This window comes from Coturnix japonica, chromosome Z (assembly GCF_054131305.1).
Source record: "Coturnix japonica strain WE chromosome Z, WE-NBRP24, whole genome shotgun sequence".
NCBI classification, from domain to species: Eukaryota; Metazoa; Chordata; class Aves; order Galliformes; family Phasianidae; genus Coturnix; species Coturnix japonica.
The window spans coordinates 66,756,851-66,780,168 of NC_140702.1; the positions used below are offsets into that span (position 1 = coordinate 66,756,851).

The 23,318-nt window shown below is 53.6% G+C and overlaps 1 protein-coding gene and 2 long non-coding RNA genes across 3 annotated transcripts; all 3 read left to right on the plus strand.

Annotated features, from left to right (window-relative positions):
* Nucleotides 1-703: 703 nt before the first annotated feature.
* On the plus strand, nucleotides 704-2,158 carry LOC146754167 (uncharacterized). The gene is made up of 3 exons (XR_014939716.1): nucleotides 704-797; nucleotides 1,564-1,973; nucleotides 2,092-2,158. It is a non-coding gene; the product is annotated as an uncharacterized LOC146754167 (long non-coding RNA).
* A 596-nt stretch (nucleotides 2,159-2,754) lies between these two features.
* LOC146754168 (uncharacterized) lies at nucleotides 2,755-6,698 on the plus strand. Its single transcript, XM_085528713.1, has 4 exons — nucleotides 2,755-3,323; nucleotides 3,505-3,994; nucleotides 4,326-4,462; nucleotides 6,264-6,698. Exons 1-2 carry the CDS (start codon nucleotides 2,756-2,758, stop codon nucleotides 3,606-3,608), a joined length of 672 nt encoding a protein of 223 aa, XP_085384839.1. The 5' UTR covers nucleotide 2,755; the 3' UTR covers nucleotides 3,609-3,994; nucleotides 4,326-4,462; nucleotides 6,264-6,698.
* An 8,426-nt stretch (nucleotides 6,699-15,124) lies between these two features.
* On the plus strand, nucleotides 15,125-17,429 carry LOC146754169 (uncharacterized). Its single transcript, XR_014939348.1, has 2 exons — nucleotides 15,125-15,176; nucleotides 16,988-17,429. It is a non-coding gene; the product is annotated as an uncharacterized LOC146754169 (long non-coding RNA).
* Nucleotides 17,430-23,318: the final 5,889 nt, after the last annotated feature.

The window sequence follows — 23,318 nt, forward strand, 5'->3', positions numbered from 1 at the left end:
GCAGCAGCTGGTGCAGTCAGCACTGCCTGAGCCCGTCAGCAGACTGGGCCCTGACTTCTGGGATGCTGCCTGGAGGGATCTGGCGGAGCTGGTGGAGCAGGGCAGTCTGTCCTGCTGCAGCTCCGCAAATGCCCAGCCAGAAAACCAGCGCGGAGCATCAGCTCGTGAGTCAGGTAAGTCTTCTGTGGATCAGCCCCAATCTGCATGATTGCCCTGATGTGTGCCAGGCCCACAGGAGGAGCCCAGCTCTGGCCTGGGAACTGGCACACTGCAGGTCGGCCAGATGGGACAAGGTTGTCCCTGGTGCCCCATCCTGCTGTGGCTCAGACCCCTCCCTTTTACAGATGCTGAGTCACAGACGCATAGGCCACAGTGCTGCTTCTCCAGCTGCAACCGCTGCAGCCGTGCTGACCAGGAGCTGCAGCAGCTGTTGCTATTGGTGCTCCCCTAATGGCCAGCCTGAAAACCAGCGCGGAGCATCAGCTCGTGAGTCAGGTAAGTCTTCTGTGGATCAGCCTCGATCTGCATGATTGCCCTGATATGTGCAAGGCCCATGGGAGGAGCCCAGCCCTGGCCTGGGAACTGGCACACTGCAGGTCAGCCAAATGGGACAAGGTTGTCCCTGGTGCCCCATCCTGCTGTGGCTCAGGCCCCCTCTCTCTTACATATGCTTAGACACAGATGCATAGGCCACGGTGCTGCTTCTCCAGCTGCAACCGATGCAGCCATGCTGACCAGGAGCCTGAAAACTAATGGCCAGCCTGAAAACTAGCACGGAGCATCAGCTCCAGAGTCAGGTGAGTCTTTTGTGGGTCAGCCTCGATCTGCATGATTGCCCTGATGTGTGCTAGACCCATGGGAGGAGCCCAGCCCTGGAGCAGGACATTGCACACTGCAGGTCAGCCAGTTGGGCCAAGAGTGTCCCCATCCTGCTGTGGCTCAGGCTCCCTCCCTGCTTTGGAGGTGACAACAGACAGATGTATGGGCCAAAGAGAGGCTGCCACAGCTGTAATGCAGTGCTGCGTGGAGGTTGCTGGGTTGCTGTCATATTATCATAGACTGATAGAATGGCCTGGGATGAAATGGACCTCCAAGATCATCTCTTTTCAGTCTCTCTTGCTATGTGCAGGGTCACCAACCACCAGACCAGGCTGCCCAGAGCTACATCCAGCCTGGCCTTGAATGCCTCCAGGGATGGGGCATCCACAGCCTCCTTGGGCAACCTATTGACAAACCACCTGGATGGGGTGCTCAGGGACATGATTTTGCAGTTGGACTGAATTCTTTCTAGGGTGCCAAGTGCCCAGGATAGTGTTTTGGATGGAGGCATGGAGCATGGGATATTTGTCCAGCCATCCAGTGGCCGCTTCCGTCCTTGGTTTGGGGTAGTGAGATATAATCAACGTGCCAGAAGGAGACAGAGATGGCTCACAGTTACAGTCCCAGACAAAGCAGTTTAGGTCCAGGGAAGTTTCATTTATTACCAGCTAATAATGCAGTAGGATAGCAAGAAGAAAAAGCAGACTAAAAGCACTTTGCTTCTTTACCCTGTGTCTGCCTCAGGTACCTGAAGGGAAGATTGCAGCTGCACACCACAAGGATGGTTCTGGTTCCCAGGCTGGTGCACGCTTTCACTTGATGTGTAAGCTACAATTTTTTGAAGCATTTTTTCATTGTCCTCAGATTTATTTGTAACTTCTCCCACCAGCACACAGAGGGCAAGCACTGACTGGCTCCCATGTGGGCTGCGGGGCTGTGACCTCACAGAGGTGTCCCCACCCAAAGCACTGTGACCTCACAGCCGAATCTTTAGGAGCCAGTGACCAGCACCCCGCCTCTCTCAGTGCGGTTGTGACCGGCTTTGAGCGATGGTTGACAACAGCGTTTTTCTTGTCCCTACATACCATTTCTTCCTGGATGGCCTGTTTTTGGTGGCCGGGGTCTTTCTGCTTCACACCCTGTGGCACCTAAAGGTAGGGGAGTTTGAGGATGGGGTTATATGGGGCTGTGGGACTCAGGGCTGGGGGATTTGGAACCGACTGCGCTGGCTGCATCCCAGAGCCTCACTGTGCCACATTCATGTGCCTGCAGGCTGTCAAGCTATTATTGCGTCTGAGGAGATCATGGCAGAGAGGAGCAGCAGCACCAAAGTCAGGTGAGTGTCCCGTGGGTCAGCACCAAGCCCTAGCCTTGTCCTGATTCACGCCAGGCAGGGATGGGCCCATGGGAGGAGCCCAGCCCTGGACTGGGAACTGGCACACTGCAGGTCGGCCGGATGGGACAAGGTTGTCCCTGGTGCCCCATCCTGCTGTGGCTCAGGCCCCCTCCCTTTTACAGATGCTGAGACACAGACGCGCAGGCCATGGTGCTGCTCCAGCTGGAACAGCTGCAGCAATGTGGACCAGGAGCTGCAGCGGCTGGTGCAGTCAGCACTGCGTAAGCCGGTCGGCAGTCTGGGCCCTGACTTCTGGAATGCTGCCTGGAGGGATCTGGAGGAGCTGGTGGAGCAGGGCAGCCTGTCCTGCTGCAGCTCTGCCAATGCCCAGCCAGAAAACAAGCGCGGAGCATCAACTCGTGAGTCAGGTAAGTCTTTTGTGGATCACCCCCAATCTACATGATTGCCCTGATGTGTGCTAGGCCCACGGGAGGAGCCCAGCCCTGGAGCAGGACCTTGCAGTCTGCAGATTGGGCCAAGGGCATCCCCATCCTGCTGTTGCTCAGGTCCCCTCCCTGCTTTGCAGATGACAACAGACAGATGCGTGGGCCACGGTGCTGCTCCCCCAGATGCAACTGCTGCAGCAAGGCGGACCAGGAGCTGCAGCAGCTGGTGCAGTCAGCACTGCCTGAGCACATCGGCAGTCTGGGCCCTGAATTCTGGGATGCTGCCTGGAGGGATCTGGAGGAGCTTGTGGAGAGTGGCAGCCTGTCCTGCTGCCGCTCTTCTGGTGTCCAGAGCTCAACCAGAAGATACAACAGAGCCCACATGGACTGCAGAACCCAGCCCCACCGCCGGCCAGGTCTGATGGCAACAAAACCAGCCCAGACAATGTACCACGGTGGCAGGGCAGCCAGCAGAGCAGGGGATCCCACCGAGGTCTGCCAGCCACCTGCGGAGGAGTGCATTTTGCGTGAGAGGATCCTCCTCCCAGATGGACGGCTGCCTCAGAGGCCGGATAATCTCGTGCCCCTTCAAGAGTGGGCTGTGAATCCACCAGGCCTTGGCACCATCAAGAAGGAGTTTCCTGGACAAACACTGTCCAGAAGACACACAGGGAGACCAAGTGGTCTCTCTGGAAAGGAACGCTTGCAGGTCAAGAAAGAAGGTAGGCAATTCAGTGTTGAAAGCAGGGCTTCCTTGGTGGGAAAAAGAGATGCACGGCGGTGGTGGCTTCTCTACCCAGCCACCAGGAGATGACTGCACCGTGCATCTTGTCCCAGACGGGCAGCTGCCCCGGAGGCCAGATCATCTCGTGCCCCCTCCTAAGCAGGCTGTTTCTCTAACAGGCCTTCCCAGCTCTGCCAGACAGTCTTCGGAAGGGGCAGCAAGGGAGCAAGGGCAACAGGGAAGAGCTGCTAAGCGGCGTGCTATGAGCTGCTGCTGTTACTGACGGCGGCCACAGCAGGGGACAATTGTACATGACAGCATCCTGCGAACAGAGGTGGCAGTAAGTTGGTGGGAGCAGAGGTGCCAGTGGGACTGATCGTCCTCACGTGCACCGGTCAGAGGTGGCCCTGCAGGTTCCTGCACATCCCAAGGTGAATACAAGGCAGCAACACAGGCAGCACCAACGGCTTCAGTGCTGGCAATGGAGGACGACGGCTGCCAAGCCAACATCACCAGTGTTGGAAGTGCGGAGAGACCTGGCCCCATATCGCCTCCTTCCCCTGGCGGACATCAAGGAGACAGAGGGGCTGTGGGTGCCCACAGCTTCTGTCATCAGCATTCACTTGGCTGTGGGAGGGTCACGTAAAGAAGAACGTAATGGAGGACCTGGTAAGGGCCAGCTCACAGAGTTCCATTAAGTCCTCTTGGGACGTGCGTGTGGGTTGGAGGAGGCCCAAGCTTTCCCCTTGCACCTGTGTGCCAAGCAGCGGCACATTGCAGGCCGGGGACCCATCTCGGGCTGTCAGCAACACCCGCAGCCCCAATGGCCACTGGCTGGGCCCAGTCCAGCCTATCGCAGCCCAACAGCCAGAAGGCCGATGGCATCCTGCCTTATGTCAGCAATAGCGTGGGCAGCAGGAGCGGGGAAATGGGCATCCCTCTGTATTCTGGTCTGGTGAGGACACCCCTTAAACACTGTGTTCTCTTTTATGCTCCTCAGAACAGGAAAGTCCTCGAGGCCCTGGAGCGTGTCCAGAAAATAGCCACAAAGGCGGTGCGGGGTGTGGAGCAATGATCTGAGCGGGAGTGGATTAATGTGTAACCGGGAGGAGGGAGAAACACCCCTTTACTAAAAAGGTATTTAAGCACTGGAGGTGGTGCTGCGGGGAGGTGGCTGGGTTGCTGTCATATTATCATAGACTGATAGAATGGCTGGGTTGAAAAGGACCTCAAAGATCATCTCTTTTCAGTCCCTCTTGCTATGTGCAGGGTCAGCAACCACCAGACCAGGCTGCCCAGAGCTACATCAGCCTGGCCTTGAATGCCTCCAGGGATGGGGCATCCACAGCCTCCTTGGGCAACCTATTGACAAACCACCTGGATGGGGTGCTCAGGGACATGATTTTGCAGTTGGTTGTTGGAGTTAGGGTTGCATGCTTAGGTTGAGGTTGGAATTTATGATCTTGAAGGTTCTCAGGTTCCAACCTGAGCAGTTCTATGAATTCGGTATATAGCCATGCTTCTGATACCGGTCGCTTTTCAGGAAAAAATGTAAATGCTGTTGAGCTGTTGGCTGTTTTCTGATGAGCAAAGATACTGTAAGATAGGCAGTGTCTGTATCCACTGTTTGGGAAAGTGCAAGTGAGTCTGGAAGATGCTATCCTGTTTATCAGGCACAGGAGGGGACGATGTACACGAAGGATAAATATTTCAAAAGAAGCAGCCCAGAAGAATTGTACACAATAGTCCTGAAAGAATGGGCTGAATTTTAGCAACATTTATTTGTTATACAACTGGAATTTCTCTAGTGTTCTCAGGCGATGCTCTGCCAGGTTCTCTGCTCAGGCATCTGCATCCCCTTGGGTGCAAGGCATCCTTCATGCACTTTAGCCACACAGAGAGATGAAATCTATTGGTTCCAAGGGGCAAGGAAAGGGTTATGAAATTACACTGAGGAGGCATCTGCGCAGCTCTCAACAGGGCTCCAGCCTGCAGCTCTCCAGGAGGTGTGAGAAGCTGATCTGATGGCTCCCTCTGGCTGTAGGCTCTGCGAGTGATTCTGTAGAAAATGCATCCTGTAGCTGCTCCATTCCTGCAGTCATCAGAAGTGTTGGGGAATCTGTTTCTTTTCCATATCTACAAAAATTCTGCTACACATCTTTGTCTTTGGAGTTCTGGGGCAATGCAGAAAGAAGGAGTTGGTACTGATCTGTTCATCACCCAGAGATTCTTAGGGAACAGATGACCTAGTGGATCCTCATTTCAAGCCAGTCTAAGCAATAGCTTTGGCAATGCATTTGGGTTGTGAGAAGGCAGAGGGGCTCAGTTCTTTCCTTTTGACTCTAGGTGGGGTGGGGGAGAGGGTGAATATTCTCCACTTCTCAACACTCAATACACCAGGGCTGGACACTGTATCCAGTAATCTGAGTAATCAGGAGAGAGTTCTGCAGGAACCACTGAGACACAGGGGCTGCAGTTAATGCCACGTGATGAGAGACTGGAGAGTTGGGCTTGTTCAGCTTTGAAAAGAGATGGTTCTGGAGGACTTAAGATTATCCCCTATCAGCTGTGAGGAGATTATTAAGAAGATGGAATCAGGCTTTTAATGGAGGTGCAGATCAGGAGGAACGGGCTAACTTTGAGGGTATTCCCTAAGTTACCCACTGGGAGAGGGGCCCAGAGATGTTGTGGGATCTCTGACTTTGGATGTTTTCAAGACTCTGATGTGCAGAATGCTGAGCAGCCTGGTTTGATACCATCACTGCCACAGCTTTGTGAAGAAGGTTGGACTAGAGACCTCCTGAGGTCCTCTCCAGCCTGGACAGGATTGTGAATCTATTAAAGGAGTGGGAATCTTAAAATCATAGAATCACAAGGTTGAAAAGGACCTACAAGGTCATCATTACATCACCACAAGCTACTAAACCATATCTCGTAGGTACTCATCTGGACACCACCTGAACACTGCCAGGGACGATGATTCCACTGCCTTCCTGGTCAAAGAAGAAGAAGAACCAGGAGAAGTCTGGATGAGCTGACAAAGCATGCGTGGGAAGGCCACCAAGCACCTCAGCTACCTGGTGTGGAGAAGCCCCCTCATCTGCAGCAAGAAGATACACCCTCTTGTCATGGTCAAAGATGAGGACATGGTCGGTGCTGCAGGTTCCTTGGGTCCCCTGATCTGTACAGGGTTCCCAGTGATCCTCTGGCAGCTCTCCTGGATGGAAAGCCCCTGATTTTATGCCACCTGCCTTTCAGGAAAATGTTTATTTTCCCAAACAACAACAGAGGATAATTGAAATTTCTTTTCCTATTCTCCCCCCCAACACCCCCCTCAACCACGTTGTGCTCCTCATTGTAAATAAATTAATTATTTGACCCTAAAATCTCCCCTCTGGAGGTCTCATCAATGTTTCTGGTTTAGCTGACTTTGGGTTTGGGGGTCAATATGTCCTGTTTGCATTATCAACAGAAGCCTGAGGTTGTCATGGATGGGAGGCCACACTGTGCTGGAGAAGGGGTGGATGAGATTTACTTTAGCCAAGGTGCTCGGATATGACAGCCAGCAGGCTCCTGAGCCCAGACCTTTCAGATCACTGCTTTCAGGGCTGTTGCTGGCCTTGCTCACTCTACATCCTGCCAAAAGCCAGCCGTGCTTAGCCTGAGCTTTGTGCTTTCCTGCAGTATGAGCATTGCACTTTGCCTTCAAAACCATGTGCCGGCAGGGAACAAGGTGCTGGCACAGCTGTACTGATGCTGAATGTCTGCAGTCACATAAGCCTGCTGGTAAATCGCCCTGCTTGTGCTGTGCTGATAGTGGGGTGGGTGAGGGGCCTTGTGGAAGGGAAGGGGAGAACAGATCATGGTGTGCTGTGTGACTGGAGCTGAAGCAAGTTTGGTCAGGTCTATTTGCTGCACAGTACACGGGCTGTGTGCTCTGCTCCTTCCCCTTTGTTGACACATCTGGCAGGAGCCACCGTGTGTTCCCAAGTCTCATGCGCATCAGGGCAGTCCCAGCCTCCTGCCATGCTCTTGGAGGCAAACTGTCCTGGAAAATGTCTTCCTTGCCTCAGTAGCAGCAATACTAGCAGGGGTGTTCCCACCACGCTCAGAGAGAAGATCACATTTCAGCCACAGTCCCCTCTTAGACAAGCATCTGTCTCTCTCTCTCAGCTCTTCCTCACACCCACCCATTAAGTGGGGACTTGATACTGAACTTCTGGGAAGGGTCAGTTTGTCAACTGTCCATCACACACTACAGTCAACCAGGGCCCCTTCTGTCCTAGCACAGCCAGCTCTGCTAACAAACACCGTCCAGAAGACACACAGGGAGACCAAGTTGTGTCTCTGAAATGGAACAACACTTGCAGGTCGAGAAATAAGGTAGGCCATTTATTGTTGCAAGCAGGGCTTCCTCGGAGGGAAAAAGAGAAGAGAAGCACGGCGGTGGTGGCTTCTCTACCCAGCCACCAGGAGAGGACTGCACCGTGCATCTTGTCCCAGACGGGCGGCTGCCCCGGAGGCCAGATCATCTCGTGCCCCCTCCTCAGCAGGCTGTGTCTCCAACAGGCCTTCCCAGCAATGCCAGACAGTCTTCGGAACGAGCAGCAAGGGAACAAGGGCAACAGGGAAGAGCTGCTGAGCGGCGTTCTGGGACCTGCTCCTGTTACACACAGCCACCACAGCAGGGGACAATTGTATATGACAACATCCTGCGAGCAGAGGTGGCAGTACATTGGTGGGAGCACAGGTGCCAGTGGGACTGATCGTCTGCATGTGCACCAGTAGTTCTCTAAGTGCACAGCACAGTGAGACCAGCAGCAACAGCACCTTCACGTCTGACTACTGAAGATGACGGCAGAAGTGCAGCCAGCCAGCATCTGAGCTCTGCCCTCAGTGCGAGAAGTGAGTGAAGGGCTGGCACTGGTGGCGGCTGGTGGTCCCCGCAGCCCCCAGGACAGATTGTCAGGGCTCCCAGGCAGGCAGGGGGCCATGGAGTAGCCCCCACAGAGCTGCACCTGCATGCAGCCACCTGCAAATGGGGACTTCATTGAGCAACACAGGGACAATGTTGGTGGGTCAGCAATGCCCAGGATGCTTTCCACATTGTCTGAGTGCACCCATGTGCTTTCGGGGGGGCTGAAAGACAGCGGGAAGAAAGAGAAATGCTGGGAAGCCAGACCAGCAGAAGACGCACTGTGTGTGAGAACATCCTCCTCCCAGATGGACGACTTCCTCTGAGGCTGCATAATGTTGTGCCCCTTCGAGGGAGAGTGGTAAATCCTCCAGGCCTTCGCACAATCAAGAAGCAGTTTCCAGGACAAACAGTGTTGAAAAGATGCAGAGGAAGACCAAGTTGTGTCTGACAAGTAACAATGCTTGCAGGTCCAGAGGGAATGCAGGCCACTCAGAGTCAGAACCGGCTTCCTCGGTGGGAAAAGGAGAAGCACAGTGCAGGTGGCTCCTCCAGCCGCCCACCAGCAGAGGACTGCACTGTGCACAGAATCACCCTTCTCCCAGATGGACGGCTGCCTCAGAGGCCAGGTAATCTCGTGCCCGCTTCTGAGCAGGTGGGGTCTGCACCAGGTCTTCCCAACTCTGCCAGAGAGTTGGGGCTTCCTCGGTGGGAAAAAGAGAAGAACAGTACATTGATCTCCTCTACGCGGCCACCAGCAGAGGACCAGCAGAGGACTGCACTGTGTGTGTGAACATCCACCTCCCAGATGCTATAGATTACCGCAGGAGGAAAGCGTACTTCAAGGACCCACAAGGGTACAGATGGGCTTTGGGTATAACTGCCTTGGAGAACACAACAATTATCTACTAACCTCTGAGATGACCTCTCTCAGTCTCTCAGAGGGCACTTCTGCTGCTAAGAGTAGATACAGAGAGCATCCTCTAACAGCTACCAGCAGGAAAGCATATATACAGTAACTATTGTGAGGATGCCTCCAGTTTCTAGTAGCTACACCTAGAGGTAGTTTTACAGCACCTGCTGTTAGTATAAATCAGCCTGAGGATCTGTTGAAGCATCCAGAGTAGCATTTTGTGTAACATCAAGCATAGCAGAGGTGTTCTCTCCCTATAGGTCTGATTAGTGGACACAGTGTTTCTGGACAACCCTGGGGATGGGCCTGTGTAATCTGCTTGAGCAGACTGGTTGGACAAGAAGATCTCCAGAGGTCCCTTCCATCTTCAGCTGTTCTGTGATTCAGTAATTCTGCAGGAGTCAAGTTTCGGAGACTTTACTAGGCATCAATGACATGAGGCCGGGAAGATCCAGGTATGCTGCAGTTTAACCCAGCCTGTAGCTACAAAACACACAGTCACTGCCCGGCCTCCCAGTGGGATGGGAGAGAGAATCAGAAAAATACAACAACCTGGAACTTGCAGGTTGAGATAAAAACTATTTACTAAGACAGAACAAGGAAGGGGAGAAAAGAATAGTAGTTATGATTAATAGAATGGAGTGTGATGTTGAAGTGTTGTGTGCTGAATCCACTTCTGGTTCTGTCAGAATTCATTCTTCCTTAACCTGGGTACTCCTTACTGTAATGCCATTAGTGAGGGGTATGGGAATCATAGGAATAATAATATGCGGCATTATATAGCAACTAGCATCATACAATTCAAATTCTTGGCTGTTCTCCCCCGACATCACATCCTCTTCCAGGTAAACACTGGACATCCCCATCCTTCCACATTTCCCACCAAGTGCATGCAGATCCTTGAGCAGAAGCAATCCCACGGATGGGCTTGCTTTTGCCCGAGGCGGGAACAACCCCGACTGGCTTGCCTAGCATGTTGTTCAAGTGCACTGCAGGGACTTGATCCCTTTGTACCATACACAGGAGGCTTGACTGGCAGATCCCCTAATGCGGCCATTTGGCAGATCTGAGCTGCTTCCTGGGTAAAGAACTGGCTGGAGGGCCAGGCCCAGAGAGTGGCGGTGAATGGAGTTAAATCCAGCTGGCGACCGCTCAGTAGTGGTGTTGCCCAGGGGTCGTTGTTGGGACCCGTCCTCTTCCGTATCTTTATTGATGACCTGGACGAGGGCACTGAGTGCACCCTCAGTAAGTTTGCAGATGACACCAAGTTGGCAGGAAGTGTGGATCTGCCTGGGGGTGGCAAGGCCCTACAGAGGGATCTGGACAGGCTGCGTCACTGGGCAGCAGCCAATGGGATGAGGTTCAGTGCAACCACGTGCCTGGTCCTGCATTTTGACCACTGCAACTGCAGGCAACGCTACAGGCTTGGGGCAGAGCAGCTGGAAGATGCTCAGCTGAACATGAGCCATCAGTGAGTGAGCCCAGGTGGCCAAGAACATGTCCAGAGAAGGGCAGTGAAGCTGGCAAGGGGTCTGGAGCACAGAGCTTATGGGGAGCAGCTGAGAGAGCTGGGACTGTTCAGCCTGGAGGAGGCTCAGGGAACACCTCTCTATTGCTCTCTATAACTACCTGAAGGGAGGTTGTAGTGAGCTGACGGTCGGCCTCTCCTCTCGTGTTACTAGTGATAGGACCAGAGGGAATGGCCTCCAGTTGTGCCAGGGGAGATTCAGTCTGGACGTTAGGGAATTTTTTTTAGGATTCAAGAAAAGATCCTTTTTGTCAGGATATTTCTTCTCCGATAGACTGGTCAGGCCCTGGAACGGTCTGTCCAGAGAGGTGGTGCAGACATTGGCCCCAAAGGTGTTCAAGGATCATTTAAACATTGTGTTGAGGGACGTGGTTTAGTGGGAACTATTGGTGGCAGGAGAACAGTTGGACTGGATGATCTTGTAGATCTTTACCAACCTTGGTGATTCTATAGTTCTCTAAGATCTCCTTAAGAGCAGCCCTACAAAGAAGGACCTGGGGGTCCTGGTGGACGAGAAACTAGACATGAACCATCAGTGTGTGCCTGCAGCCCGGAAGGGCAGCTGTGTTCTGGGCTGCATTAAAAAGGGGGTGGCCAGCAGGGACAGGGAGGTGACTGTTCTCCTCTGCTCAGCTCTTGTGAGGTCCCATCTGCAGTACTGAGTTCTGGCCTGGAGCCCCAGGCACAAGAAAGACATGGAGCTCTTGGATCGAGTCCAGGGGAGGGTCTGAGGATGACCCTCTCCTGTGAAAAAGGGTTAGGGAACTGAGCTTTTTTAGTGTGGAGAAGAGAAGGCTCTGGGGAGAGCTCCTTGTGGCCTTCCAGTACTTGAATGGAGCATATAAACAGGAGGGGGAATGGCTGTTTACGAGGGTTGATAGTGATAGGACAAGGGGGAATGGGTTTCAACTGAGGTGGGGGAGGTTTAGGTGCGATAATAGGAGGATGTTTTTCACACAGAGGGTGGTGATGCACTGGAACAGGTTGCCCAAGGAGGCTGTGGATGCCTCATCCCTGCAGGCATTCAAGGCCAGGCTGGATGCAGCTCTGGACAGCATGGTCTGGTGGCTGGCGACCCTGCACAGAGCAGAGGGTTGAAACCAGATGGTCTTTGAGGTTCTTTTCAACGCAGGCCATTCAGTGATTCTACAATTCTGTGATTTCATGTTTCTGTGATTCTGTGATTCTTTGATCCCCGTGTGGGCTCTGCTGGTGCCTGACAGAGAATGCGATATACCCACTTAAAGCCACGCTCTTTCGCACAGCTGTTGGTCAGCTTATTTCAGAAATGAGTCCGGTTTGACTGAATTCTTTCTAGGGTGCCGAGTGCCCAGGATAGTGTTTTGGACGGAGGCATGGAGCATGGGATATGTTTCCAGCCATCCAGTGGCCGCTTCCGTCCTTGGTTTGGGGTAGTGTGATATAATCAACGTGCCAGAAGGAGACAGAGATGGCTCACAGTTACAGTCCCAGACAAAGCAGTTTAGGTCCAGGGAAGATTCATTTATTACCAGCTAATAATGCAGTAGGATAGCAAGAAGAAAAAGCAGACTAAAAGCACTTTGCTTCTTTACCCTGTGTCTGCCTCAGGTACCTGAAGGGAAGATTGCAGCTGCACACCACAAGGATGGTTCTGGTTCCCAGGCTGGTGCACGCTTTCACTTGATGTGTAAGCTACAATTTTTTGAAGCATTTTTTCATTGTCCTCAGATTTATTTGTAACTTCTCCCACCAGCACACAGAGGGCAAGCACTGACTGGCTCCCATGTGGGCTGCGGGGCTGTGACCTCACAGAGGTGTCCCCACCCAAAGCACTGTGACCTCACAGCCGAATCTTTAGTAGCCAGTGACCAGCACCCCGCCTCTCTCAGTGCGGTTGTGACCGGCTTTGAGCGATGGTTGACAACAGCGTTCTTCTTGTCCCTACATACCATTTCTTCCTGGATGGCCTGTTTTTGGTGGCCGGGGTCTTTCTGCTTCACACCCTGTGGCACCTACAGGTAGTGGAGTTTGAGGATGGGGTTATATGGGGCTGGGGGACTCGGGGCTGGGGGATTTGGAACCGACTGCGCTGGCTGCTTCCCAGAGCCTCACTGTGCCACATTCATGTGCCTGCAGGCTTTCAAGCTATTCTTGCGTCTGAGGAGATCATGGCAGAGAGGAGCAGCAGCACCAAAGTCAGGTGAGTGTCCCGTGGGTCAGCACCAAGCCCCAGCCTTGTCCTGATTCACGCCAGGCAGGGATGGGCCCATGGGAGGAGCCCAGCCCTGGACTGGGAACTGGCACACTGCAGGTCGGCCGGATGGGACAAGGTTGTCCCTGGTGCCCCATCCTGCTGTGGCTCAGGCCCCCTCCCTTTTACAGATGCTGAGACACAGACGCGCAGGCCATGGTGCTGCTCCAGCTGGAACAGCTGCAGCAAGGCGGACCAGGAGCTGCAGCGGCTGGTGCAGTCAGCACTGCGTAAGCCTGTCGGCAGTCTGGGCCCTGACTTCTGGAATGCTGCCTGGAGGGATCTGGAGGAGCTGGTGGAGCAGGGCAGTCTGTACTGCTGCAGCTCTGCCAAAGCCCAGCCAGAAAACAAGCGCGGAGCATCAACTCGTGAGTCAGGTAAGTCTTTTGTGGATCAGCCCCAATCTACATGATTGCCCTGATGTGTGCTAGGCCCACGGGAGGAGCCCAGCCCTGGAGCAGGACCTTGCACTCTGCAGATTGGGCCAAGGGCATCCCCATCCTGCTGTGGCTCAGGTCCTCTCCCTGCTTTGCAGATGAGAACAGACAGATGCATGGGCCACGGTGCTGCTGCCCCAGATGCAACCGCTGCAGCAAGGCGGACCAGGAGCTGCAGCAGCTGGTGCAGTCAGCACTGCCTGAGCACATCGGCACTCTGGGCCCTGAATTCTGGGATGCTGCCTGGAGGGATCTGGAGGAGCTTGTGGAGAGTGGCAGCCTGTCCTGCTGCAGCTCTTCTGGTGTCCAGAGCTCAACAAGAAGATACAACAGAGCCCACATAGACTGCAGAACCCAGCTCCACCGCCGGCCAGGTCTGATGGCAACAAAACCAGCCCAGACAATGTACCACGGTGGCAGGGCAGCCAGCAGAACAGGAGATCCCACCGAGGTCTGCCGGCCACCTGCGGAGGAGTGCATTTTGCGCGAGGCCATCCTCCTCCCAGACGGACGGCTGCCTCAGAGGCCGGATAATCTCGAGCCCATTCCAGAGTGGGCAGTGAATGCACCAGGCCTTCGCACAATCAAGAAGGAGTTTCCTGGACAAACACCATCCAGAAGACACACAGGGAGACCAAGTGGTCTCTCTGAAACGGAACGCTTGCAGGTCAAAAAAGAAGGTAGGCCATTCAGTGCAGTGTTGCAAGCAGGGCTTCCTCGGTGGGAAAAAAGAGAAGCACGGCAGTGGTGGCTTCTCTACCCAGCCACCAGGAGATGACTGCACCGTGCATCTTGTCCCAGACGGGCGGCTGCCCCGGAGGCCAGATCCTCTCGTGCCCCCTCCTCAGCAGGCTGTGTCTCCAACAGGCCTTCCCAGCAATGCCAGGCAGTCTTCGGAACAAGCAGCAAGGGAACAAGGGCAACAGGGAAGAGCTGCTGAGCGGCGTGCTGGGACCTGCTCCTGTTACAGACGGCGGCCACAGCAGGGGACAATAGTACATGACAGCATCCGTCGAACAGAGGTGGCAGTACGTTGGTGGGAGCAGAGGTGCCAGTGGGATTGATCGTCCGCGCGTGCACCGGTAGGAGGTGGCCCTGCAGGTTCCTGCACATCCCAAGGTGAATACAAGGCAGCAGCACTGGCAGCACCAACGGCTTCAGTGCTGGCAATGGAGGACGACGGCTGCCAAGGCAACATCACCAGTCTTGGAAGTGCGGAGAGACCCGGCCCCATATCGCCTCCTTCCCCTGGCGGACATCGAGGAGGCAGAGGGGCTGTGGGTGCCCACGGCTTCTGTCATCAGCATCCACTTGGCTGTGGGAGGGTCACGTAAAGAAGAACGTAATGGAGGACCAGGTAAGGGCCAGATCACAGAGTTCCATTCAGTCCTCTTGGGACGTGCGTGCGGGTTGGAGGAGGCCCAAGCTTTCCCCTTGCACCTGTGTGCCAAGCAGCGGCACATTGCAGGCCGGGGACCCATCTCGGCCTGTCAGCAACGGCCGCAGCGCCAATGGCCACTGGCCGGGCTCAGTCCAGCCTATTGCAGCCCAACAGCCAGAAGGCCGATGGCATCCTGCCTTATGTCAGCAATAGCGTGGGCAGCAGGAGTGGGGAAATAGGCGTCCCTCTGCATTCTGGCCTGGTGAGGACACCCCTCAAACACTGTGTTCTTTTTTGTGCTCCTCAGAACAGGAAAGTCCTCAAGGCCCTGGAGCGTGTCCAGAAAATAGCCACAAAGGCGGTGCGGGGTGTGGAGCAATGATCTGAGTGGGAGTGGATTAATGTGTAACCCGGAGGAGGGAGAAACACCCCCTTACAAAAAAGGTATTTAAGCACTGGAGGTGGTGCTGCGGGGAGGTGGCTGGGTTGCTGTCATAGTATCATAGAGTGATAGAATGGCCTGGGTTGAAAAGGACCTCAAAGATCATCTCTTTTCAGTCCCTCTTGCTATGTGCAGGGTCAGCAACCACCAGACCAGGCTGCCCAGAGCTACATCAGCCTGGCCTTGAATGCCTCCAGGGATGGGGCATCCACAGCCTCCTTGGGCAACCTATTGACAAACCACCTGGATGGGGTGCTCAGGAACATGATTTTGCAGTTGGTTGTTGGAGTTAGAGTTGCATGGTTAGGTTGAGGTTGGAATTTATGATCTTGAAGGTTCTCAGGTTCCAACCTGAGCAGTTCTATGAATTCGGTATATAGCCATGCTTCTGATACAGGTCGCTTTCCAGGAAAAAATGTAAATGCTGTTGAGCTGTTGGCTGTTTTCTGATGAGCAAAGATACTGTAAGATAGGAAGTGTCTGTATCCACTGTTTGGGAAAGTGCAAGTGAGTCTGGAAGATGCTATCCTGTTTATCAGGCACAGGAGGGGACGATGTACACCGAGGACAAATATTTCAAAAGAAGCAGCCCAGAAGAATTGTACACAATAGTCCTGAAAAATGGGCTGAATTTTAGCAACATTTATTTGTTATACAACTGGAATTTCTCTAGTGTTATCAGGCAATGCTCTGCCAGGTTCTCTGCTCAGGCATCTGCATCCCCTTGGGTGCAAGGCATCCTTCATGTACTTTAGCCACACAGAGAGATGAAATCTATTGGCTCCAAGGGGCAAGGAAAGGGTTATGAAATTACACTGAGGAGGCATCTGCGCAGCTCTCAACAGGGCTCCAGCCTGCAGCTCTCCAGGAGGTGTGAGAAGCTGATCTGATGGCTCCCTCTGGCTGCAGGCTCTGCGAGTGAATCTGTAGAAAATGCATCCTGTAGCTGCTCCATTCCTGCAGTCATCAGAAGTGTTGGGGAATCTGTTTCTTTTCCATATCTACAAAAATTCTGCTACACATCTTTGTCTTTGGAGTTTTGGGGCAATGCAGAAAGAAGGAGTTGGTACTGATCTGGTCATCACCCAGAGATTCTTAGGGAACAGATGAGATGGTGGATCCTCATTTCAAGCCAGTCTAAGCAATAGCTTTGGCAATGCATTTGGGTTGTGAGAAGGCAGAGGGGCTCAGTTCTTTCCTTTTGACCTCTAGGTGGGGTGGGGGAGAGGGTGAATATTCTCCACTTCTCAACACCCAATACACCAGGGCTGGACACTGTATCCAGTAATCTGAGTAATCAGGAGAGAGTTCTGCAGGAACCACTGAGACACGGGGGCTGGAGTTAATGCCACGTGATGAGAGACTTTGGAGTTGGGCTTTTTCAGCTTTGAAAAGAGATGGTTCTGGAGGACTTAAGACGACCCCCTAACAGCTGTGAGGAGATTATTAAGAAGATGGAATCAGGCTTTTAATGGAGGTGCAGCTCAGGAGGAACAGGCTAACTTTGAGGGTATTCCCTAAGTTACCCACTGGGAGAGGGGCCCAGAGAGGTTGTGGGATCTCTGACTTTGGAAGTTTTCAAGACTCTGATGTGCAGAATGCTGAGCAGCCTGGTTTGATACCATCACTGTCACAGCTTTGTGAAGAAGGTTGGACTAGAGACCTCCTGAGGTCCTCTCCAGCCTGGACAGGATTGTGAATCTATTAAAGGAGTGGGAATCTTAAAATCATAGAATCACAAGGTTGAAAAGGACCTACAAGGTCATCATTACATCACCATTACTACCACAAGCTACTAAACCATATCTCGTAGGTACTCATCTGGACACCACCTGAACACTGCCAGGGACGATGATTCCACCGCCTTCCTGGTCAAAGAAGAAGAAGAACCAGGAGAAGTCTGGATGAGCTGACAAAGCATGCGTGGGAAGGCCACCAAGCACCTCAGCCACCTGGTGTGGAGAAGCCCCCTCATCTGCAGCAAGAAGATACACCCTCTTGTCATGGTCAAAGATGAGGACATGGTCGGTGCTGCAGGTTCCTTGGGTCCCCTGATCTGTACAGGGTTCCCAGTGATCCTCTGGCAGGTCTCCTGGATGGAAAGCCCCTGATTTTATGCCACCCGCCTTTCAGGAAAATGTTTATTTTCCCAAACAACAACAGAGGATAATTGAAATATCTTTTCCTATTCTCTCCCCTCCCACCCCTCACCCCCAAGTTGTGCTCCTCATTGTAAATAAATTATTTGACCCTAAAATCTCCCCTCTGGAGGTCTCATCAATGTTTCTGGTTTAACTGACTTTGGGTTTTGGGGTCAACATGTCCTGTTTGCATTATCAACAGAAGCCTGAGGTTGTCATGGATGGGAGGCCACACTGTGCTGGAGAAGGGATGGATGAGATTTACTCTAGCCAAGGTGCTCGGATATGACAGCCAGCAGGCCTGTGAGCCCAGACCTTTCAGATCACTGCTTTCAGGGCTGTTGTTGGCTTTGCTCACTCTACATCCTGCCAAAAGCCAGCCGTGCTTAGCCTGAGCTTTGTGCTTTCCTGCAGTATGAGCATTGCACTTTGCCTTCAAAACCATGTGCCGGCAGGGAACAAGGTGCTGGCACAGCTGTAGTGATGCCAAATGTCTGCAGCCACATAAGCCTGCTGGTAAATCGCCCTGCTTGTGCTGTGCTGATAGTGGGGTGGGTGAGGGGCCTTGTGGAAGGGAAGGGGAGAACAGATCATGGTGTGCTGTGTGACTGGAGCTGAAGCAAGTTTGGTCAGGTCTTTTTGCTGCACAGTACACGGGCTGTGTGCTCTGCTCCTTCCCCTTTGTTGACACATCTGGCAGGAGCCACCGTGTGTTCCCAAGTCTCATGCGCATCAGGGCAGTCCCAGCCTCCTGCCATGCTCTTGGAAGCAAACTGTCCTGGAAAATGTCTTCCTTGCCTCAGTAGCAGCAATACTAGCAGGAGTGTTCCCACCACGCTCAGAGGGAAGATCACATTTCAGCCACAATCCCCTCTTTGACAAGCATCTGTCTTCTCTCTCAGCTCTTCCTCACAACCACCCATCAAATGGGGACTTGACACTGAACTTCTGGGAAGGGTCAGTTTGTCAACTGTCCATCACACAGTACAGTCAACCAGGGCCCCTTCTGTCCTAGCACAGCCAGCTCTGCTGACAAACACTGTCCAGAAGACACACAGGGAGACCAAGTGGTCTCTCTGAAATGGAACAACACTTGCAGGTCAAGAAAGAAGGAAGCCCATTCAGTGTTGCAAGCAGGGCTTCCTCGGTGGGAAAAAGAGAACAGAAGCACGGCGGTGGTGGCTTCTCTACCCAGCCACCAGGAGAGGACTGCACCGTGCATCTTCTCCCAGACGGGCGGCTGCCCCGGAGGCCAGATCATCTCGTGCCCCCTCCTCAGCAGGCTGTGTCTCCAACAGGCCTTCCCAGCAATGCCAGACAGTCTTCGGAACGAGCAGCAAGGGAACAAGGGCAACAGGGAAGAGCTGCTGAGCGGCGTGCTGGGACCTGCTCCTGTTACAGACGGCGGCCACAGCAGGGGACAATTGTACAGGACAGCATCCTGCGAACAGAGGTGGCAGTACGTTGGTGGGAGCAGAGGTGCCAGTGGGACTGATCGTCTGCATGTGCACCAGTAGTTCTCTTAGTGCACAGCACAGTGAGACCAGCAGCAACAGCACCTTCACGTCTGACTACTGAAGATGATGGCAGAAGTGCAGCCAGCCAGCATCTGAGCTCTGCCCTCAGTGTGAGAAGTGAGTGAAGGGCTGGCACTGGTGGCGGCTGGTGGTCCCCGCAGCCCCCAGGACAGATTGTCAGGGCTCCCAGGCAGGCAGGGGAGCCACAGAGCAGCCCCCACAGAGCTGCACCTGCACGCAGCCACCTGAGAATGGGGGACTTCATCGAGCAACACAGGAACAACGTTCGTGGGACAAGAAGGCCCAGGAGATTTCCACAATGTCTGAGTGACCCCACGTTCATGTGACTGCAGGCTATCAAGCAATGCTTGCGACTGAGGAGATGGTGGCAGCGAGGAGCAGCAGCACCGGAGTCAGGTGAGTGTCCCGTGGGTCAGCACCACGACCCAGCCTTGTCCTGATTCACGTCAGGCAGGGATGGGCCCATGGGAGGAGCCCAGCCATGGAGCAGGACCTTGCACACTGCAGGTCAGCCAGTTGGGCCAAGAGTGTCCCCATCCTGCTGTGGCTCAGGCCCCCTCCCTGCTTTGGAGGTGACGACAGACAGATGTATGGGCCAAAGAGAGGCTGCCACAGCTGCAAACTGCAGCAGAGCTGACCAGGAGCTGCAGCAGCTGGTGCAGTCAGCACTGCCTGAGCACATCGGCACTCTGGGCACTGACTTCTGGGATGCTGCCTGGAGGGACCTGGCAGAGCTGGTGGAGAGTGGCAGCCTGTCCTGCTGCCACTCTCAGGGTGTCCAGAGCTCAACCAGAAGAAGCAACAGAGCCCACACGAATTGCAGAACCCAGCCCCACTACCGGCCAGGTCTGATGGCAACGAAACCAGCCCAGACAAAGTTCCAAGGTGGCAGGGCAGCCAGCAGAGCAGGGGATCCCACCAAGGTCTGCTGGCCACCAGCAGAGGATTGCATTGTGCGTGAGAACATCCTCCTCCCAGACGGACAGATTGTCAGGGCTCCCAGGAAAGCAGGGGAGCCTTGGAGCAGCCCCCACAGGGCTGCACCTGCATGCAGCCACCTGCAAATGGGGACTTCATCGAGCAGCACAGGGACAACGTTGGTGGGACAGCAATGCCCAAGAGCTTTCCGTGTTGTCTGAGTGCCCCCACGTGCTTTGGGGGGCTGAAAGACAGGGGGAAGAAAGAGAAATGCAGGGAAGCCAAACCAGCAGAGGACGCACTGTGTGTGAGAGTGTCCTGATCCTGGATGGACGGCTGCCTCTGAGGCCGCATAATGTTGTGCCCCTTCGAGGGAGAGTGGTAAATCGTCCAGGCCTTCGCACCGTCAAGAGGGATTTTCCAGTACAAACAGCCTTGAAAAGATGCAGAGGAAGACCAAGTTGTGTCTCTGACAAGGAACAATGCTTACAGGTCCAGAGGGAATGCAGGCCACTCAGAGTCAGAACCGGCTTCCTCGGTGGGAAAAGGAGAAGCACAGTGCAGGTGGCTCCTCCAGCCGCCCACCAGCAGAGGACTGCACTGTGCACAGAATCACCCTTCTCCCAGATGGACGGCTGCCTCAGAGGCCAGGTAATCTCGTGCCCGCTTCTGAGCAGGTGGGGTCTGCACCAGGTCTTCCCAGCTCTGCCAGAGAGTTGGGGCTTCCTCGGTGGGAAAAAGAGAAGAACGGTACATTGATCTCCTCTACGCGGCCACCAGCAGAGGACCAGTTGAGGACTGCACTGTGTGTGTGAACATCCACCTCCCAGATGCTATAGATTACCGCAGGAGGAAAGGGTACTTCAAGGACCCACAAGGGTACAGATGGGCTTTGGGTATAACTGCCTTGGAGACACACAATTATCTACTAACCTCTGAGATGACCTCTCTCAGTCTCTCAGAGGGCACTTCTGCTGCTAAGAGTAGATACAGAGAGCATCCTCTAACAGCTACCAGCAGGAAAGCATATATACAGTAACTATTGTGAGGATGCCTCCAGTTTCTAGTAGCTACACCTAGAGGTAGTTTTACAGCACCTGCTGTTAGTATAAATCAGCCTGAGGATCTGTTGAAGCATCCAGAGTAGCATTTTGTGTAACATCAAGCATAGCAGAGGTGTTCTCTCCCTATAGGTCTGATTAGTGGACACAGTGTTTCTGGACAACCCTGGGGATGGGCCTGTGTAATCTGCTTGAGCAGACTGGTTGGACAAGAAGATCTCCAGAGGTCCCTTCCATCTTCAGCTGTTCTGTGATTCAGTAATTCTGCAGGAGTCAAGTTTCGGAGACTTTACTAGGCATCAATGACACGAGGCCGGGAAGATCCAGGTATGCTGCAGTTTAACCCAGCCTGTAGCTACAAAACACACAGTCACTGCCCGGCCTCCCAGTGGGATGGGAGAGAGAATCAGAAAAATACAACAACCTGGAACTTGCAGGTTGAGATAAAAACTATTTACTAAGACAGAACAAGGAAGGGGAGAAAAGAATAGTAGTTATGATTAATAGAATGGAGTGTGATGTTGAAGTGTTGTGTGCTGAATCCACTTCTGGTTCTGTCAGAATTCATTCTTCCTTAACCTGGGTACTCCTTACTGTAATGCCATTAGTGAGGGGTATGGGAATCATAGGAATAATAATATGCGGCATTATACAGCAAGTAGCATCATACAATTCAAATTCTTGGCTGTTCTCCCCCGACATCACATCCTCTTCCAAGTACACACTGGACATCCCCATCCTTCCACATTTCCCACCAAGTGCATGCAGATCCTTGAGCAGAAGCAATCCCACGGATGGGCTTGCTTTTGCCCGAGGCGGGAACAACCCCGACTGGCTTGCCTAGCATGTTGTTCAAGTGCACTGCAGGGACTTGATCCCTTTGTACCATACACAGGAGGCTTGACTGGCAGATCCCCTAATGCGGCCATTTGGCAGATCTGAGCTGCTTCCTGGGTAAAGAACTGGCTGGAGGGCCAGGCCCAGAGAGTGGCGGTGAATGGAGTTAAATCCAGCTGGCGACCGCTCAGTAGTGGTGTTGCCCAGGGGTCGTTGTTGGGACCCGTCCTCTTCCGTATCTTTATTGATGACCTGGACGAAGGCACTGAGGACACCCTCAGTAAGTTTGCAGATGACACCAAGTTGGCAGGAAGTGTGGATCTGCCTGGGGGTGGCAAGGCCCTACAGAGGGATCTGGACAGGCTGCGTCACTGGGCAGCAGCCAATGGGATGAGGTTCAGTGCAACCACGTGCCTGGTCCTGCATTTTGACCACTGCAACTGCAGGCAACGCTACAGGCTTGGGGCAGAGCAGCTGGAAGATGCTCAGCTGAACATGAGCCATCAGTGAGTGAGCCCATGTCGCCAAGAACATGTCCAGAGAAGGGCAGTGAAGCTGGCAAGGGGTCTGGAGCACAGAGCTTATGGGGAGCAGCTGAGAGAGCTGGGACTGTTCAGCCTGGAGGAGGCTCAGGGAACACCTCTCTATTGCTCTCTATAACTATCTGAAGGGAGGTTGTAGTGAGCTGACAGTCGGCCTCTCCTCTCGTGTTACTAGAGATAGGACCAGAGGGAATGGCCTCCAGTTGTGCCAGGGGAGATGCAGCCTGGACGTTAGGGAATTTTCTTTAGGATTCAAGAAAAGATCCTTTTTGTCAGGATATTTCTGGTCAGGCACTGGAACGGTCTGTCCAGAGAGGTTGTGCAGACACACCTGCCCCAGAGGTGTTCAAGGATCATTTAAACATTGTGTTGAGGGACGTGGTTTAGTGGGAACTATTGGTGGCAGGAGAACAGTTGGACTGGATGATCTTGTAGATCTTTACCAACCTTGGTGATTCTATAATTCTCTAAGATCTCCTTAAGAGCAGCCCTACAGAGAAGGACTTGGGGGTACTGGTGGACAAGAAACTAGACATGAACCATCAGTGTGTGCCCGCAGCCCAGAAGGGCAGCTGTGTTCTGGGCTGCATTAAAAAGGGGGTGGCCAGCACGGACAGGGAGGTGACTGTTCTCCTCTGCTCAGCTCTTGTGAGGTCCCATCTGCAGTACTGAGTTCTGGCCTGGAGCCCCAGGCACAAGAAAGACATGGAGCTCTTGGATCGAATCCAGAGGAGGGTCTGAGGATGACCCTCTCCTGTGAAAAAGGGTTAGGGAACTGAGCTTTTTTAGTGTGGAGAAGAGAAGGCTCTGGGGAGAGCTCCTTGCCTTCCAGTATTTGAAGGGAGTGTATAAACAGGAGGGGGAATGGCCATTTACGAGGGTTGATAGTGATAGGACAAGGGGGAATGGGTTTCAACTGAGGTGGGGGAGGTTTAGGTGCGATATTAGGAGGATGTTTTTCACACAGAGGGTGGGGATGCACTGGAACACGTTGCCCAAGGAGGCTGTGGATGCCTCATCCCAGCAGGCATTCAAGGCCAGGCTGGATGTGGCTCTGGGCAGCCTGGTCTGCTGGCTGGCGACCCTGCATATAGCAGGGTCTTTAAG

Bases quoted from the DNA above. Each gene is read 5' to 3' on its own strand.
- LOC146754168 (XM_085528713.1), top strand. From the start codon at position 2,756: ATGCGTGGGCCACGGTGCTGCTCCCCCAGATGCAACTGCTGCAGCAAG. The intron at 3,324-3,504 runs GTAGGCAATTCA...TTTCTCTAACAG, and splicing joins CTTGCAGGTCAAGAAAGAAG to GCCTTCCCAGCTCTGCCAGA.